Raw genomic sequence first — 19,010 nt, forward strand, 5'->3', positions numbered from 1 at the left:
GTTAATCCTTCTTGCCATAGTGGTTTATATGGCACTAAAAGTGTGTAAAAAGCAGACAAATGGGTAGTAGAATATAAGAAAAGCAGTATTTCCTCTGGTCTAAGATAGAGCTTTAATCCAAAAGGCTGCTTCATACATGTTTTTTTCAGCCTTTTGAAATTTTCATGTGCCTAAGATATTTCTGTGCTGGTGACAAAGAATTGCTTGGCCCTCATTGATGCAAGAGTGCTAGTAATCTGCCGGGTAGCCATATGGTTCACATTTATTTTAATGTGTATTTGACATCAGGAGAATAGCTGAGACAGCAGAAGAAAGTGCTTATGTCTTGGAGTTCAGCCAGAACTGCGATCATTTTTGTTTCGTAATCAAAGAACTAGCAGTTTTCTCAGTAAAAAATGTTTGAAAAACATGATGGGCTTAAAATGTCATTCCTGTCAGGATTTGTAAAATTAGGAAGCAGACTTTGCATTTCATAGACGAATACAGCTGCAGCAGGATCTCTTCCCAGGTGGGGGGTTTGGCTTCTCTGTTGGCCACTAAACATGCAGAAGGAAATGCTCCGTCTTTCACAGGTTTCACGCTGCTGTAGCTCCTCGTCTCAGAGCCCAAAATGAGGATGTTCAAAGGCGAACGAAAAGCACAGCTGTATAGTGCTTCAAATGTGTGTGAGAGCAATTCAGGGAACCTTTGTTTTGGCGTGCCAGCACATTATTACTGTTGCTTACCTATTTCATCAGTTCTAATTTATTTGTACACAAGTGAGACTTGGATGATTCTCATAAGGATACAGCGGACTGCTAGTATAAATATTGATTTTCCCCTTTGGAAAATTACTTTTTTTGGGGATTTGGGAGTTGGATGGGCCCATGATGACATCTGTTACCAAGACATAAGAAATACATTATGAATAAATACGATAAAACCTGAATTTTTCAAATGTAGAAAGAGTTGGGGGCTTTGGTCTTTCATTTTTCACAAATTCACAAATAGGTAAATAATGGTTATTCTCAGGGGAGAGAGCAGGAAATACAGCTCGAGGTGGAGAAGGAAGGGGCACCAGGAGCAGCTTCAGAGCTTTCTAGCAGCTGTGGGAGGAGGCAGTGGCTGGGGATGTTGGGTGCTGGTGGCACCCTCCAGCATCTTCCCCCTGCACCTCTCTGGGCTGGGGACTTGCTAGCTTGGTTGGTCCCCGTGGGTGGGAAGGGCAGGCAGATAAACAGCTCACCCCCACGTGCAGAGGTCATCAGAATCTCGCCTGCTTCTGGCTTTGCACTCCGTGCTTTGGAAATACCTTGATGTGGGGTAGTGGGAGGAGAAGAGCGGCCCCAATTTCAGAAGTGAGAGAGCTGCTGATACATACCTTTGAATAAGCTGTGGGAAATGAGCCAGTAATAAAATTCTTCAGTCTCCCAACAATACATAAAATGAAAAATAAATTTTATTTGCAATACAGAAGGTTAGTGCAAAAAGTCTTATAATCATGAGCCTGTTGGTAGGAGTAAAGTGATGGCAAGTATTACTTGAAACTAACTTAGCAGCAGGACTCAGTGGTTTCTTCCATGGAACTACAACATTAAGGAGACAGCCTCTAACCATAATGTTCTGGTTACATGAAAATAATTATGAAAATCTTGACACTGATTTGTTAGAAATCTGTGTATTGCTATACCTTCCTTCACCCTTGTCTATTTACATATTCCTCTAGACATATGTTTAAACTTTTCTGCCGTATAAATTGCTTCATTCATTTTCAGTAATGTTGATGAAAAAAGGCCTTTTTTTATTCTCTAACCTCATGTGACTCGAATGGCCTTCATTTTTCTTACTGCCTTTCTTGGGGGATCTTTTTCCAAACCCAGGAAGTATTTCCTCACTTGCTATGTCTGTTTAATGACAGAATTCCAGCACAGATCAATGCTTTGTACAACGTGCTTTAGCCAGGATGAGTCTGACAGGGAAGTTTTATTGTCAAACGCTGTTCATAATATTTGCCCTTCTCCCGTTAGTCGTCATTGTGACAGAGATTTATGCGATGCAGCAGCCTAAGCGAGAAAGAATAGCAGCCATGGATGCTACTTTACAGAACAGTTTTATTTTTAAAGGCTGTTGTTATTTTCTTTTTTTTTGGTATTTTTTTTTACATTGATACTTTCTTCAGTTTTGACTTCAAAGTTCTATTTTTAGAATATCTTTGAAAAATGAATTAGTGGGGCCTCCTGTTTCATACAGACACAGGGGACACACTGTATCTGGAAAAATCTGTTTAATGCACTTGATCAAGTACCTATAAGCTTAAAAAATAATCTGAAGAACACTTAGTCTTTCTGGTAAACCATCTTGTACGCCATTACTGTTAGCCACTGGGCAATAAAAATTGTACTTTTTGTTTTGATAGATAAAATGTTGCCTTTTAAAATTGCAACCATTTTAGTAAAAATGATGGTAATAAAAGTTATGACTTAATGTCCCAGTGTAGGAGATGGTCCTCAACTATCTGTGTAATTTACAACCTGTGGGAACAACCATAATGATGTTTGTGTGTTTATTCTGTCTTTTGACAGTTATTTGCCTGTGTCTAGTAAAGCACAGGTTGGGTAAGACAGCTTTAGAGTGAGGCCTTAATCTGTGAAATTTGGTGGGGGGATGTTGTGGGAGGTGGCAATGTGTAGAAAAAGGTTGTCTTGAATTAGATACAACTTTTCTTATGTCGGTGTGCAGCCTTGTGAGTAAATCACTGAAATCTCAATTTCTGGAATGACTGCTGAACAATTCTGAAAGGATCTTACTAACTGATTAACGTCTGGGCATATGTTCATACTTTCTGATATATGAGAAAATCTGTATTTTCTATGTCCTTCTGCTCTGTCTTGACTTAAGCAGTGTCCTTAGCAGTAATTACAATTGATTCAAATGTACTATTTAAGGTACGACGCGTGCAAAATAACATTCACCCCTGACTCTTGGTAGGATCATCTGCGAATCTGGGTTCTGGTTGGCTTGAAGCAAAAGGACCGAATGAGTTACAGAGCACTTTGACCCTAATATTGGAAAATGATCAACATTTCCATTCAATATCTAATAATTTTTTTTTTTTTGAGGTCACATTAAGGCAGCCCTCTGCTCAGAGGTTTTAGGAAGTACAGTAGAGCGAGAACATAGTGCCTTTGCAGTGCTGACTGTGCTTCCTTCCGTGTCCTTGGTTACCGTGGTGGTCGCAATTCTCCAGTCTCCTCACTGACATCTCTAATCTATGCTTTTGGGTAATCAAATAAAATCCTTTAATCTTTTGCAGTTCCTGCCTGAGCTGTTCTTGTAAACAACATTCTCAGAAATAGGAATATATTCTGACTGCTTCCTAGCTGTAACACAGAAGAGATGACTATAGAGTTATTCACAGAACCTTAGCTCTTCCCTTTAATGAGCTCTTGGGTGAGACAGAAGCAAACTCAAAAGATAGGATGTGTTTCAGAAAAAAATAATCACGTGTAATCTGAGAGCTCTGAAAGTTTACATGCTTGTTTACTTATACAGATTATCATATAATTTGTCTGACTCCGAACTATAACGTTAATAAATAAACCCATGAACTGTAATGACATTTACAACAAATACATGTCAGCTCTCATGCTGGCTTCATGCTGGTGATGGTGCAGTTACAGTGTGCCAGCATTTTCTTGAAGTTCAGCTTAATTCTATTTTAACAGTTTTTGTCAGTGATATATTAAAAGAAACAAACTTTGATGGTGGGACGTTGATAATTTAATTACTGAAAGTGATAAGAACTACCAAAAAAATGAAGAAATGTGTTAATCAGTTCTTTAAGACAGCTCATGACAACTACAGTCTTACTGAGAGAGACTGCTGACCAAACTTTTAGGCATAAATGTAGGGCAATGTATGAAATTCATGTTCTAAATTTTGACAGCACGCACATGGGCACCCACGCTCCTCCCCAAACATCCACAGAGTGGAAAAGCTCGTTCATGTAATCTAGTTTTTAGCATGGATGACATTCTTTTTTTCAGTGGGAAGTCTTTAGATTGCAGTCTTCTGCCTAGCTTCATTTAACTATTAGTGCGTAGGGTGCGAACCAAACTTAAGGTTGATTTATTTATGTCTAGAAAGTAGTCTGACTCTTTATGTCTAGAAAGTAGTATGAAAGTAGTATCTCTTCTGTAAAGAGATTGACAGACTTAAAAAAAAAATGGAAGCGCTTTTATTGCAGCATTTGGTATTCCTGCCAGTAGGCAGCCATGTCAGGAGTTCCATAGCTGAGGTCTAAAACAAATCGCTATAAATACAGACCTTATGTGGTAGAGACTGAAGTTTACAGATGAAGATCCAAACACATTCACTAGCTTGTGCGATTCACAGGCACTATTACCTTCTATTTCCTCATGAAGCACTTATATATATATATATGTAATTTTTTTTAAGATTAACCTTCTATCTTTTCTTTCCTTTAATATTTTACTATAGCTTTATCTCCCATTCCATTTGTGGCTGATTCTTTTACTTGGTAAAAAAGCTGCTTGCCCTTCAGTAGCTGTCAATATTTCTTCCAAAATAGAGGCAAGATCCAGCTGGGATCAAAAAAAATCAATGCTGTTATATCAGAAATTGGATACATCCCAGAATGGTTCAGCTACCTCCTTCAGCAGAAGCAGGATTTTTTAGTATGCACTTTCCTGTGTGTAAGAGCACATAGGCAGTGAATGTTCTGACTCGAGTATTTTCTTTCATACTAAATTGAGAGAGAATGTCACAATATCAAAATTACCCTGTCTTCCAAACTCTAAAAATTTGATTTATTAAAGATAGTTTTGTTTTGGAACTGTGGCACGTGTGAAAAAGAATGGTACATTGAAACAATACTTAATATCATGCAAAATCGACACCCCCTATCAACTAGTTTTTTCTAACAATAACCCTCTTCCCCTACTAAAAGCTTCCTATAAATATTTTTGGCAGGCTGTGTTGATATGAGATTTGTTTAAAACTTGGATGTAAGTTTAAACATGCCTAAGTAACAGAATTTGTGTTTTGATTCCTCTTTGTACATCCTGTACCTTTCTTGGAACACCCTTCAATGGGAGCATGCAAGTGAATATAAGACCTGAGCTAATTTATCTGGTTCATATTTATAATCTTAACACACCTGCAGTGTATCTGAAGAAGTGAATGTTATTTATATAATAAACCATACTTTTAGCTGCTTATCAGTATTTAGGAAAAGTAATACTATTTCAGTGTTTTACTGAGCCCCAAACAGTTTTGTGATTATGTCAGTAGGGCATGCTGTCTGTGATTGGTTGCAGGACTGTAATTTCTATTCTACTTGTTTTCCATATAGCTGGTAGATTATGCTGGTTTTTGGACTGAACTACTTCATGTCAAAGTTTGGGGGGGGTTATGTTTGTGGTGATTAACATTTCACTACATCATAATACTAGAGGATAAACTATGTTTTAACTGTGACAATAAACCAGACCTGTTAGGAAACCAAGGCTGAAGGCCAAGTGCTTCCAGTCTCTAGAGGCAGTGCAGTTTTAGGTCAGCAGTGCACATCATGTTGCTCTTACTGCTTTTATAGAGTGGCTCCCAAGTCTTTCAAGAGCAGTCAGGCGCCTTTTAAATCATTTTACTGCCTGAATTCTGGCAGTTAGGTCCCTCATTCACATCTGCCCAATTGCTACCTGTGAACTGCAAAGCAATGACTTACTGTCTACATTCTCAACATCCTATTGCCATTTTGCAATAAATCAAATCAATCAGGCTGCTCATCTTAAAATTCAAGGAGAGTCTCTTATCTTTCTTTAATGGTTACATCTTTTTTTTCCTCTAGAAAACAGAGAAACAGTAGAACAGTATCGTTGGAAGGAGTTACTAAATGCTCATAGAAAAAAGAACGCTATTTAACAGTTAAAATTTGGCATGTGTTTTTAATCAAATCCATTTCATATGATACTGCATATGTGCATAATAAAAACTGAGCATGAGTGTGAGAGGAATCAGAAGAGAATTAGAAAAGACTAGATTTATTTTTTTTGTCAAAATTCTACATATTAGAATATATATACACACATGGGTCTTCAGTGGATGGCAGCAGAAGGGATGAAGGTAAAGAAAAAGGAAGTGAATGTGATTGTTAATCAGCATCATTCTTATATTATTCTGTGATTATGATGATAATGGTATGAATTTCTGAGACAGTCTGAAACACTAAGCATATTGTCTTCGTAGTGTTCCTAACACTTAATTTCTCACAATATCGATTATAAAAGATGAGGATCTTTTCTGCCAGTGATACAATGTGATCCAGTGCTTTAAAGGCGTAGTTACAGATCTCTACAGCTAAGCCTGCTGACAGAGTAGTAACAGCGTATGTAGAGCTGTGAGGGGCTGGGTCTGCTGTTCTTCTCGCTGCTGTCACGTGCACCGTTGGTTTGTTTGCAGGGGTTTGAAGAGGAGCAAGCCAGTGGATCACTGTCTTTGAGGTGACACTGTGAAAGAAGTTCCATTTGCTGGGATTTATTTGCTTCCTTGGTAAAAGGATAAAACATTTTTATAATGTGTGGGAAAACACAACTGTCCTGGCCAAGAATTTCTGTTCATAAAGTAGACAATCGTGTTCATGATTGTAGCAGTTTGTAATGGCTTCTAGGTTTGCATATTCAGTAACTATTCCTGATGTTATCTCCTCATTTAGACTGTGCACCTTGAAACTTTAGCGTGAACGTAGTCAGGTGTTGTTAAGGGATTGGAACTACACAAGTGACGAATTTGCCACATGACTGCGAGTTATCATTCATACTGTAATCTGCATCTCTTCTAGCTTCTTCAATCCTGAAGAGAGAGAAGCGGAAGAGAGCAAAAAATGTCCATTTTAACTGTGTTACTGTGTATTACTTCACGAGAAGGCAAGGCTTCACCAGTGTTCCCAGCCAAGGGGGAAGCACGCTGGGAATGTCTACTCGCCACAACAGCGTGCGCCAATACACCCTTGGAGAGTTTGCGATGGAACAGGAGAGGCTTCACCGAGAGATGTTAAGAGAGCATCTAAGGGAGGAAAAACTAAATTCTCTAAAATTAAAGGTAAAAATTGTTCAGTTTTGATCCCTGCCTGAGTTATTTAAATGAGCGGTGTCAGAGCTATAGATGGGCCCAATGCATGTGTTAAACAAACTCGTTTCCTTTCTTCCAATTCCATTTTCAGTCAAAACAATGGCATTTTTCTTTTTTTACTGAAGACATATTTTTGTTCGATATTATCAAGTACTGTTGTATCTCTTATTCATGCGTACCTCAAAGTGCTTTACAGGGAGGTGGCTGTTTACTCCCTGTTTTCTACAGAGAGGAAGACAAAGGCAGGGAGTGGTGGAGGTTAGCCTTGAGCAGGGTGTGCGGCAGAAGTCTGGAAGTGCCAGGAAGAGAGTGAGTCTTCTGAGCTCCTGCACAGTGCCCTGTTAGACAAGGGGATGGTAACATCCCAGTATGGAAAGTGAAACAGCTTATTTTCTTGTCCAACTTGAGCGAAGTTGGCAAAACGTAAGAAACAGTAATACTAAAGGTGGTTTTTTTTTCTCAGTGTACCCATTTATATGATCATGTTTCTTTAGTATTTCACCAAAGGATGTCTGTGTCAAAGAAGAAATGTGTCAGACAAAATAACCGGCTATATCAGTTTAGCTACTTAGAACAAATCTTGGCTACAGTTTTGAAGCTGTCTTTTTAAATACAGCATAGGAGAGGAAAGAACCTGTACATCCGAGTAGAGACAAACAGAGAAGGGGATTGTGTTCTTGGAAGTGTCACTTCTGCCTCTTTAAAACTCGTGGCAAAACTTCTGGTTTTCCTATGTTTTTGTAGTGGATGAAACGCTTCCTGTGTGATGGCTTGTGTTATATGTATTTTTTTGGTCTCTTTTTCAGATGAATCTTGTAATGAAGTGAATGATGTTTAGAATTGTAACCAAACTGCTGTGCTCCATAGCCCCTTCTTTTGTGATACTCTGCCTCTGTTTCAGATACTGCTATAGCTGTCCAGAGCAAACTAGCACCCTCCAAGTTTAAGAAATGCCTTTCAGCATTTTTCCCATAGAAGGAACTGTGTCTATGAGTTCTGTGTCTGAACTCCTCAAGAAGTGTGTATGACCCTTACGATTGTAATTATTTTTTCAGTCTCCTAATGGTTTTTTATTTGAATAACTGAAGAGGTTCTGAAATACTTCGTAACATTTGAACTGTCATAACGGAAACAAACAAACATAAACCCACTTGGGACAAAGGCAAATTAAAGACGAGTGTTTGGACGGGTTGGAAACCAAAGGCTAGAGTGTGAGTGACGTATCACTCGACAGAGATTATACCTCCAAACATCTCGCATCACAGGATCTTCAGACCATCGAGTGTGAATTGAGCTGTGTCAGTGTTACCAATGAATGTGTAGATCCCTTGGCTGACTTCCAGGAATCAGCTTAAAGAGAGGAATCCCCAGTGGAGTGAGTAAAGAATAGTAAGGCATGCAAATATTTCAGTTTTCCTTTTCTTGTTATAGCTAGAAAGTAAATCAAGAAAAATCACAGATCCTATTTACTTCTAAAAATTGGATGATGCCTTTTAGCCTTCATCTGTATGGAGCAGAGGTTGGCTCTTTTTGCTTTCGTAATTCTCCTCTTGGCTGGATCTCCTTTCTTCATTAACTTACTTAACTCCAGCCTTTTGGGACATAGACTCTACTTTCTGCTCCTCTTCCAAATACAATTTGTTCTTCCATCTTCCCAGTCACTTGTTTGCGTGGATGATAATCTTTACTGTGACTATTCAGTTCCTGAAAAATTTCTTCATAAATATTCAGTATTGGATTAAAATATGCAGGTCTGTAGGTAGAAATTGTTCTCTCTTATAGAGTTTGTTAAAAATAAATAGAAATACAGGAATATATTGAAATTTGGTCTCCGTAATATTAGGTAGTGTTTATTATTTTACTTGCTAGAAGTGAAGAGCCAAATAAGATACTTTCCTTAATTAAAAGCAGAGAAGGACTTCAAATTAACCATTGAGCACCAGCACTTCAGTGTAAACACTGCTGATAGTGGCATAAACACTTGTTAGCAGCAGAGTGTGAAAATTCTAATGGCAATCTGGACATAAAAGCCATCTTGTCAAAATGAAAGGTACAAGGTAGGCTTTAATACATTGTCATTTAAGAAAACATTATGAGTAAGCACCATAAATTAGCTGGAATACTCTTTATTGCTTACTCATAATGTCTTTTCAAATTAAGATCTGTTAGAATGATTAGCATGACCTAGTGATGTTAAGGGTCTGTGGACACAGTTGGTTTCCTGTGTGGGAAATTGTAAGGAATAATTTCCAGCTAGGGAAAGGTGTCTAACTTACATTTTTCACATTTTACAGAGTTGAAGTGAATTTCACCCAAAGGCTTCACATATTCTTTGGCCCTTGCCTTTTTCTGTTGTTATGCCATTAACCTTTAGCTTTATGAGAGAAATTTTACCCATCTACATAGCAAGTTTAATTCAGATGAGCAACGTTTTGACAATCAGGAGAACTTAATGTTCCCCTGAAGTTCAGTATTGGAAAATGTATTTGATGGTTCTTGATAATCAGCACCCTCTGTAGTTACCCAGTTACTTGTTTGAGAAATATTCGAGTCATTAATTCATTCATGTGGCAAAATTGAGGGGAAAAAAAAACCCCAAACAGAGGCGACAACAAAGAAGTCATCCAGCAAAGGGGCAGGAGCTAAGGTGCTTTGAAATGGCAGACTGCTGTCTAATCCCACCTGATGCCCAGGTGTTTGACTTTACAGCCTGCTGGATGCACACAGTATTCCACACGTGACTGGAGTCCACTCCCTAATGCTCTACCGCTGTGTAGCAAAGCAGGAGGAGGAGGGTTTGGTATGGTTCTATAGGTGCCTTTGTAAGTGGAGCAGTTACAGCATTCATCTCATGGGTAACAGCCCTGAAACTTAAATTTTATTAAATAGTAATTGAATAAAATACTAAAATAATTACAGAAGCAGGGGTTAGAATTCTTCCCCTTCCCCAGTTTCAGACTTAAATTCTGATAGGCAATTAAATAGTGGTGATCTGCTTAAGGAGTGATTTGAGCCTTGTGTATTTAAAACTAGAGAAATCAGAACTCTTAGGTAGGTCATTCTCCTATTATATTAAAAAAAAAGGAAAGCAAAGAAACATAAATACACTGTACTTAGTTGTACCTAGCTAATAAAAAAAGTATAAAAAAATTCAAGGATGCCATTCTGGATTTGTACATTCAGGCAGAGTTGCATGTACAGTGGAGTATTCCCTCCCACTAGCTTCAGGCAGCTAATTCAAGATGCATTTACCTCTCTCCTCTCACTGTAGATTATACAGAAACAGGGTCGCTTCTAATGTTGTCTTTCCTACCTTACTGAACGAGTATTTTGGAATATCTGGTGTAAATAAACTCTCCATTGTCCCAGGGCCAGGCAGAACTGATGAGGGAGCTGTTGCCCCCATTTTCTAGCCACTGTGAAGCGAAATTAATAATAGAAAAGAGAGTAAGGAAGCAATCTGAAGGAAGTTTGAGAGGACATTTTGAAAATGCCTACAGTTAAGATGAAGAAAGAGCTGGAAGTATATGCACATGAAGGGATTTGAATATTATAGGAATAACAGACACGGCAAATAAACTGAAACGTGAAATAAAATGAAGGCACTAAGCTCCTCTGAAGGCTGCAGTTATGCAGAAGGATTGAGAATATGTTGAAAAGAGAAGGAAACAATAATGCCTGTAAAGTAGAGTTGTGGCAGTGGCAGAACACCTCTGCATGAACTAAATACAGTGCTGAATGGCTAAGAAGGGATGATTACTGATCTCAGGAGAGTTTCCCTTTGTGCAGTGTAATGCGTGCACTGTGTGTGAGGACTGCCAGTCGTGACACTGAGACTCTTCTGCTTCAAAGGGAGGAGTATTGCTTTTAACTTGACTTTACAAGCCAGGAATAATTAGTTTGTTTTTTTTTTTTTCTGTGATTGTCTTACACAGTTGCTATAAACACAAAACTGCAATTACAAAAAAGAGTAAGCAGTCAGTAGGAGTTCACTGCTGAGCAATTCAATAATGCCATAAATGACAGTTACAGTCCAAAAGATTGTGGAAAGGACAAGCTGTTAATATAAATGGGAAAGTGAAACAGCTGGGAATATAATAAAAGCAGCAATAGTGGAATGGGTAAGATTCGAGACTGCTTTCTTAACATGTAAGAAGCATAGCTGGATGGAGATGACAGGATTTAGTAGCAGGAAAACGAGGAGTTACCTTCACTGTGATAATTGTTAAATGTCTGAGCACTGAAATGCATGAGAAACAGGCAGTGGTAGTTAGGGCTGTGATTCTGTGACTTCAGTATTTTATCTGAAGTATTTAAAACTGGTGTCTAAAAATTCATTTGAGATAACAGGCCAAGCTGAAATTGAATGGCTGTTTTTCTGTAGGAAAGAAACATTCAAATTATATTCACTGGGGGCCATTTTTTCTGAGGTCATGGTGATGCCCGTGATGAAACTGCTAATGCAAATGACACTTGAGACTTCACCAGTGTATAATTATCACATAGTTGCGCCATTATTTTTTTTTTTTTCCAAAGAGTGTGAGACCAGGAGCTTGGCTAGTGTAAATTAGCAGCTTCATCAATTGAGAACATTACACAGAGCAGGGTGAACATTTGGAATGTGTTTTTTGTTTGTTTGTTTTTCCATTGTAAGCAAAATTATTTCATAGAACAATAATGAAAGAAAAAGGGGTTATTATATGACAAAATACATCATATAACTGCACTTGCTCCAAGTCTGCTACGTAGTAGGATGCTCAATCTGAGTAACTTGAGATTGAGAAAACATCTTTTTGTAGTGAATGTCATCATCTCTCTGAACTTTGTTTTAATGTTTGATTTTCTTTTTATTCTCAAGCAATTTTCTCTGTAGAAGAACTTTTATAAACGTGGTAGTTGTGGTATCTGGCAGGTGTAACCAGTGAGCTCTACCACAGATAGGAACATTAACCTTCCTTCAGTGCAGTCATTTTTTTTTCTTTTCTCCTTGAATACATACACCCCTTTCTAGATAAGACTAGTTACAGCAGTGTGGTTGTGGTGGTTTGGCCCTGGCCAAAATGCCATGTGCCCACCAAAGCCGCTCTATCACTCCCCCTCCTTAACTGGACAGGAGAGAGGAGGGAAAAAAAAATAACAACAGGCTTGTGGGGTTGAGATAAGGACAGGGAGATCACTCAGCATTTACTGTCACGGGCAAAACAGACTCAACTGAAAGGAAATGTGATTTATTACCAATTAACTCAGAGAGGAGTAATGAGAAATAAAACCAAATCTTAAAACACCTTCCCCCCACCCCTCCCTCCTTTTCCGGGCGTAACTTTGATCCCGATTTTCCTCCCTCCTCCCCCCCAGCGGCACAGGGGGGAAAACAGGGAATGGGGGTTGGGGTCAGTTCATCACACTGTTGTTTTCTGCTGTTCCTTCCTCCTCAGGGGGAGGACTCCTCACACGTTTCCCCTGCTCCAATGTGGGGTCCCCCTCACAGGAGAAAGTCCTCCATGGCTTCTCCAGTGTGAGTCTTCCCACGGGTTCAGTTCTTCATGAACTGCTCCAGCGTGGGTCTCCTTCATGGTGTGCAGTCCTTCAGGAACCGACTGCTCCAGCGTGGGGCCCCCTCACAGGGTCTCTGGCAGCAAACCTGCTCCAGTGTGGGCTTCTCTCTCTCCACGGGCCACAGGTCCTGCCAGGAGCCTGCTCCGGTGCAGGCTTCCCACGGGGTCACAGCTTCCTTCAGGTATCCACCTACTCCAGCGTGGGGGCCCTCCCGGGGATGTAGGCAGTCATCTGCTCCACCGTCCATGGGCTGCAGGGGGACAGCCTGCCTCACCATGGTCTTCACCACAGGCCGCAGGGGAATCGCTGCTCCGGCGCCTGGAGCATCTCCTCCCCCTCCTTCTGCACTGACCTTGGTGTCTGCAGGATGTTTCTCTCACATATTCTCACTCCTCTCACTCGCTGCAATTCCTGCTGCACAACAACTCTTTCACTCTCTTAAATACGTTATCACAGAGGCGAAAAACGCTGTCGCTGATTGGCTCGGCCTTGGCCAGCGGTGGGTCCGTCTTAAAGCCGGCTGGCATTGGCCATGTCTGACATAGGGGAAACTTCTAGCAACTTCGTACAGAAGCCACCCCTGTAACCCCCCCGCTACCAAAACCTTGCCACGCAGACCCGTTACAGTGGTGCAGAAGTGTTTTCTCTTATGAAAGTGGCACTGGATGTTTGTGCTTGATGCTTATGGCTATTTAATTTCGAAACAATTTTTGAAAGGTTTGAGAACTAGACTATACATAGGTAATAATATAGTGCCAGGATACTTTTATCTACAGAGGCTCCAAAATTCATATCCCTAGGAAAGGAGCACAAATCCTCTAAAAACTTTTCTCAAGATCCTCCACAAGAAGTTAACAACTGACTTTCTTTTTTCTAGGTTTATTCATTCATTAACTACCTAGAGAATAATCTGGACTGGTTAGTGAAGTACTGAAATCTATGACAATACAAAGCTAAATGGGTTATTTCAGGACCAAAGAGGACTAGAAAGAACTTCAGAAGAGCAGTATGCATCAGCACTATGAAATACCTTGCAAATAAAGAAGAAATAATGTAGGTAGAAAGGGACAAAATTAAGTCACTTCCAGGCTTAAAATGGTCAACTCAGGAAGCAAATATAGGCATCTGCCCAAATGATTCAGTGGAAATACCGCTTTGTGACCTCAGTTGTACAAACATCAAACTTGTCAGGCTAAAGAGGAACAGGCTAGTGAATGGTACATAAATGACACCATTTTACAAATCTGTGATGCATTGTTATCTGAAACAGTGTTGGTAGTATAAGTACTGTCTCAAAAGATAGATTGAAGAATTTCAAAGAGCCCACAGACAGGAAATAGAATCAATTAAGGGCTTAAAAATAGACTAGAATTTTAGAAAGGCATGAGATCTGGCAAACAATGACAAACGAGAAGGACATAAAAACCAGAATAGAAATTAGAAACTTGGAAAAAAAATAGCTTCATGACAAACATGAAACTAAAAATGTGTATTTAATTCACATGTTAAATGTGAAAGAACTGCATAGTCTGGAACTTACTGGCAGGCATGCAGCATTCCTACATACGTCTTTCCACATTCGTAATGCACTGGACATACTTGCAGCTACGACATACACGTGTGAGTGCAGTTTAAGGACTTTGTTAATCGTTCTGTGCAACAGATGACAAAGAATGGCACAGTGGAATCTGAAGAAGCCAATACGCTGACACTGGATGACATTTCTGATGATGATATTGATCTAGACAACACTGAAGTAGATGAGTACTTCTTTCTACAACCCCTGCCAACAAAAAAGCGAAGGGCCTTACTGCGAGCTTCTGGAGTGAAGAAGATTGATGTGGAAGAAAAACACGAGCTGCGGGCCATCCGCCTGTCCAGAGAGGATTGCGGCTGTGACTGCCGTGTGTTCTGTGATCCAGAAACTTGCACTTGCAGTCTTGCAGGCATAAAATGCCAGGTAAATGTCTATATTATTGTCTTTAGTTAACTGTCGAGGTGAGGGGGAGAGGGGTGTGTGTGTGCATGCACACTCGTGTACTTTTTGTTGTTATAGTTATAACTAGCAATTAATTGATTATTAGACAATAACACTTGTGGATCTCAAACTATTTTTTTTAAGGTGCAGATTTAAGAGTATGTAGGGTGCAGTACAAACAATCTCCTTAAACATCTTTCTTTATTTTATAATTGATTTAGGCACAGACATTGTTTAGGGGTTTTTTTTGTTCTTATACAAATATTCTGCTCCTCGTATTCCTCTTTGGCCTTTATGTAAACATACAGATGCAGGCAGCAGAAGAATCAGTAGCCTGCAGATTTCAGGAGGGATACTACCTTTCATTTTAGAGACAATTCACATATTATCCAAATGTGAATTATAGTCCGAACTAGATGAGAAACAATAAATGAAACTCTGTGGTACCATCCTTTATTTAACATGCATGACACTTAAAATCCATGCATGATAAATTTGCATGTAGGCAACAAAAAAGACATCTGCTAACATAGCAGGGAGGTTCTCCTCCGCAGGCTGAGAAGGTATTTCATGTTGTACATTTACATAGTGGCCTGTGTATAGCTGTCAGTGTCCCAAAATGCTCCCTAAAAGATGTTTCTGCTAATTCTCCAGAGTCGCTGTTATGCAGCTGAGTTGATTTCTTCCTGAATGCATTTTTTATAATTTCTTAAATCCAAGCTAAACTTTCTCTGCTATTTTAAAATAGTATATTCTCTTTGCTGTTCCTGTCTTCATCTTCACATGTGGGGAAGATGTACTAGATTGTGTCATATGGCTCTCCTCTGCGTCATATTTGATGTTTAGGTATTATTATAGTGTAGATGAAACCCATAGACCTTGAGCTATCTAATTGAACTGCCTGGCATGTGGATTCAGTCACAGTTTTAGGAACTGAAGATGGCTGTGATTATTAGATATGTAAGTTCTGCTCACAGTGTTGAGCTTACAACATTGCATCTACAATTGACTGGAATATCTTTTAAAACGTACTTGAGTTTTTATTCCTCCTTTCTGTGGTCAGGTGTTCCCATTGGCAACTTCAGAAAGGTTTTTATATATAATTCATTTTGTACCAGTAGGTTTCTAGTTTCCATGGTGTTCACCAAATTTTAAGGCTCTTTCTGGTAATGCTTTTGCCTGGATTTGAGCACAACACGAAGTAAAGCTGTAGCAGGTCCATAAATACCAAAACTACCTATTTTTTTGCTCCACAGTGTAATGCTGTCAGCTATGGAACAGAAACTTATTTTTCCTACCCAGCAACATTGCTGCATGCGTGGGTCCCTTACTGTTGCTGTCAGTAGTGCTGACTGCCAGGGCTAACTCTGAATTACTGTTAGCTTCGACTGTTCTCACAAACACTTCTCAAGGTGACTCCTGCTTCACTACTGAATTTCTCTAGGCTGCCTAGGTTCTGTCGTATCACCAGGCTTATGCTACATATTGCTAATCTGTATTCTTTTTTTTAAAAGGTGGATCGTATGTCTTTCCCATGCGGTTGCACTAAAGAAGGGTGTAGCAATACAGCAGGTAGAATTGAATTTAACCCTATCCGTGTACGGACTCACTTTTTGCACACAATAATGAAACTTGAATTGGAGAAAAACAGAGAGCAGCAAGTTCCGGCACTAAATGGCTGCCACAGTGAGCTAAGTGCACACACTAGTTCTATGAGCCCAGGACCCCATCCGGTTGAATATTCAATTGCAGAAAGTTTCGAGATTGAAACCGAACCTCCGGCTGCAGTTATACATTCTCAGTCAGCTGAGGACTTGGACTGCCCAGGGGAGGAGGAGGAGGAGGAAGATGGGAGTAGTTTTTGTAGCGGAGTTACAGATTCTAGCACACAGAGTTTAGCCCCTAGTGAATCAGATGATGATGAAGAGGAAGAGGAAGATGAGGAGGAAGATGATGAGGAAGAAAAAGCAGATGATTTTGTAGAAAGCATGGGCTCCCATGCTGATATGGTGCCTCTTCCTTCTGTCCTTTGCTACTCTGATGGAACTGCTGTGCATGAAAACCACTCTAAAAATGCCTCATATTATACTAACTCTTCAAATCTGTATTACCAAATAGAGAACCACGTTGCTGGCACTGCTAACCAGATCGGTGAGACTTACTCAGAAAGGGATGCTGTCAAGAACGGCAGTCTTTCTCTGGTGCCTTACAACATGACTTCAGAACAGTTTGTTGACTACGCACGGCAATCAGAGGAAACTTTTAGCAGCCCTCATTACCCTTCTGCAAACCCCTCAGTGATTGTTTGCTGTTCGTCTTCTGAGGGTGATAGCAGTGCTCCATGTAACAGTTTATACACTGAGCACAGGCCAAGTCACCCTCAAGTGGAATTTCACTCGTACTTGAAAGGTCCTTCTCAAGACGGCTTTGTTTCAGCTTTGAATGGTGACAGTTGTGTACAAGAGCACCCTGCTGAGAATTCACTAAACCTCCCAGAAAAGAGCAGACTGCACGAAGAGTGCATCAAATCACCAGTGGTAGAGACGGTACCTGTTTAATATTAAAATTATTCTAGGACTGACTTCCTGTATTAAAATGCACTCACACTGGATTCCCTAGAATCTTACTTTTTTAAGAGGTAGACAACACTTGGACTGTAGTCGATATTCCAGACACATTTTGTTTTCTCAAGCGACACTGGCAGTGGTATTGCACAAAACCAGTTCATGTAAAGATTTAAATAAAAATAATCAAACTGTCTTTTGATAAACATAAAATGCGTAAGATAAAACACACCCAACATACTGCAGAATAGCCTACCTATCAAAGTATGTGAAACCTGCCAAGCTATCTGAATCAAAGCTTCGTGTTTTTGATTGTCGGGCCTGTGCAAGATTGTTAAAAATGGTTGTTTGAAATAATCATGTTAGAGTCCTAATTTTCAACATATCTGAAAAGATGGTAAGCTTAATGTAAAAGTAACTACTGTACAAAATTTAATTGTTCTGTACTGTATGTATTTTATTTATGGTAGTTTAGTACTCCTCATGTTTCGATAAAAATGAACAGCATGTTCATTGGAGCAGGAGACCCATAGGTAGTTACAAAGAGCATGTCCACTTTCCATCTGGAGTACTTTATTTTCTTCCTTTTTTTTTTTTTTAAATACTATTTCTGGTAAATTATCTTGAAAGGCATTTTGAGAGTGTCCTGTCTTTTCCTGTTCTTGGCAAACAGAAGAGTCAGAAAGGGGGCATTTACATCTTGTAGAAAGGTGAAAAGTAGACAATCCTCCATTAAAATCAAAATCAGTGGCATTCCAGAACTTGTACCCCCTCCCCAAAGAAAAATGATCTTGTATATAATGGCAAAGTAGTAGCTTAAGCTTGCACAGCACCTTTTCGCCCAACAAACGTTCAGATACTGATGCACTTTAGTGCCATTTTGCAGTACTGTATTAACTGCGGGAACTGTGAACTGTTGTGGAGAAATGCCATAGCTCCAGACTCTGAGATGTGTGTAAGATCTTAAAAGTCCTTGTAACGAAACCTGTACTTTTTTCCCAAGCCAGTTAATGAATATGTCAGTAGGTCATGTAAAAAAGCAGAGTCTTGCTGATCAAAGTTTAAATGAAGCATGGAAAGATATGTGGAATTGTCTAGATTTCCTAAATATTTAGCAGTTTTTATGAAATGTGAGATTGGCTGTTGGGGACTTCTGATCGTATCTCAAATTTACAGAGTCATTTGGTCTAATTAGGAACCAGTAGATTCGGTGAGGAAACATAGCTTCAGAAATGTTGTATCTGTTGAAGTTTGCAAGCAAAATAGCACGTGCAGCGTATGGATATCCATTACCTTGTACTCCATTTGTTTTCAGATGAAATGGGAATTAAAATACCTGCTGTATCTCAGCCTTTAATTCACTGGCCAACCTTGCTTTCTTCTAGAAGAGGAGGTGTAAGAACCTGCTTTTCTCTACACTGATAATTATACACTGCCTTACTTTGATTTCAAAATCTATTTTAACATTTTTGTTCTAATACTGAAGTTTTATTTGTTATACATCAAGTGGTTTGACATGTAGACCTGTCTTGTTTGTCAAAATAAGGATCAGCATCTTACTTTTTATCTGTGTCAGACCTAGATGGTTAACAGCATGCATGTATACACAGTGTAAATTTTATCTCTGTAACAGTGACTCTTCTGGTTAGAAGCTCTCTAAACCATCGTGTACAGTACTCCAGTAGAAAAACTGCCAGATTTAAAATATGCTTTTAAAAAAATCAGCTGACATAATTGTTTTTATATGAAATCTGGGCAACGTGATTTGTCATTTTTATGCTAAATTA

At 39.3% G+C, this 19,010-nt stretch overlaps 1 protein-coding gene across 1 annotated transcript in view; it reads left to right on the plus strand.

Annotated features, from left to right (window-relative positions):
* CSRNP3 (cysteine and serine rich nuclear protein 3) overlaps nt 1-17,217 on the plus strand; it is an 84,696-nt gene extending 67,479 nt beyond the window's left edge. The window contains exons 4-6 of the mRNA XM_086465726.1: nt 6,836-7,095; nt 14,345-14,641; nt 16,174-17,217. Of these exons, the coding sequence (XP_086321852.1) occupies nt 6,836-7,095; nt 14,345-14,641; nt 16,174-17,217 (1,601 nt within the window). The remainder of the gene's footprint in view (nt 1-6,835; nt 7,096-14,344; nt 14,642-16,173) is intronic.
* The last annotated feature ends 1,793 nt before the right edge of the window (nt 17,218-19,010 follow it).

This window comes from Leptosomus discolor, chromosome 5 (assembly GCF_034619465.1).
Source record: "Leptosomus discolor isolate bLepDis1 chromosome 5, bLepDis1.hap2, whole genome shotgun sequence".
Taxonomy (NCBI): domain Eukaryota; kingdom Metazoa; phylum Chordata; class Aves; order Leptosomiformes; family Leptosomidae; genus Leptosomus; species Leptosomus discolor.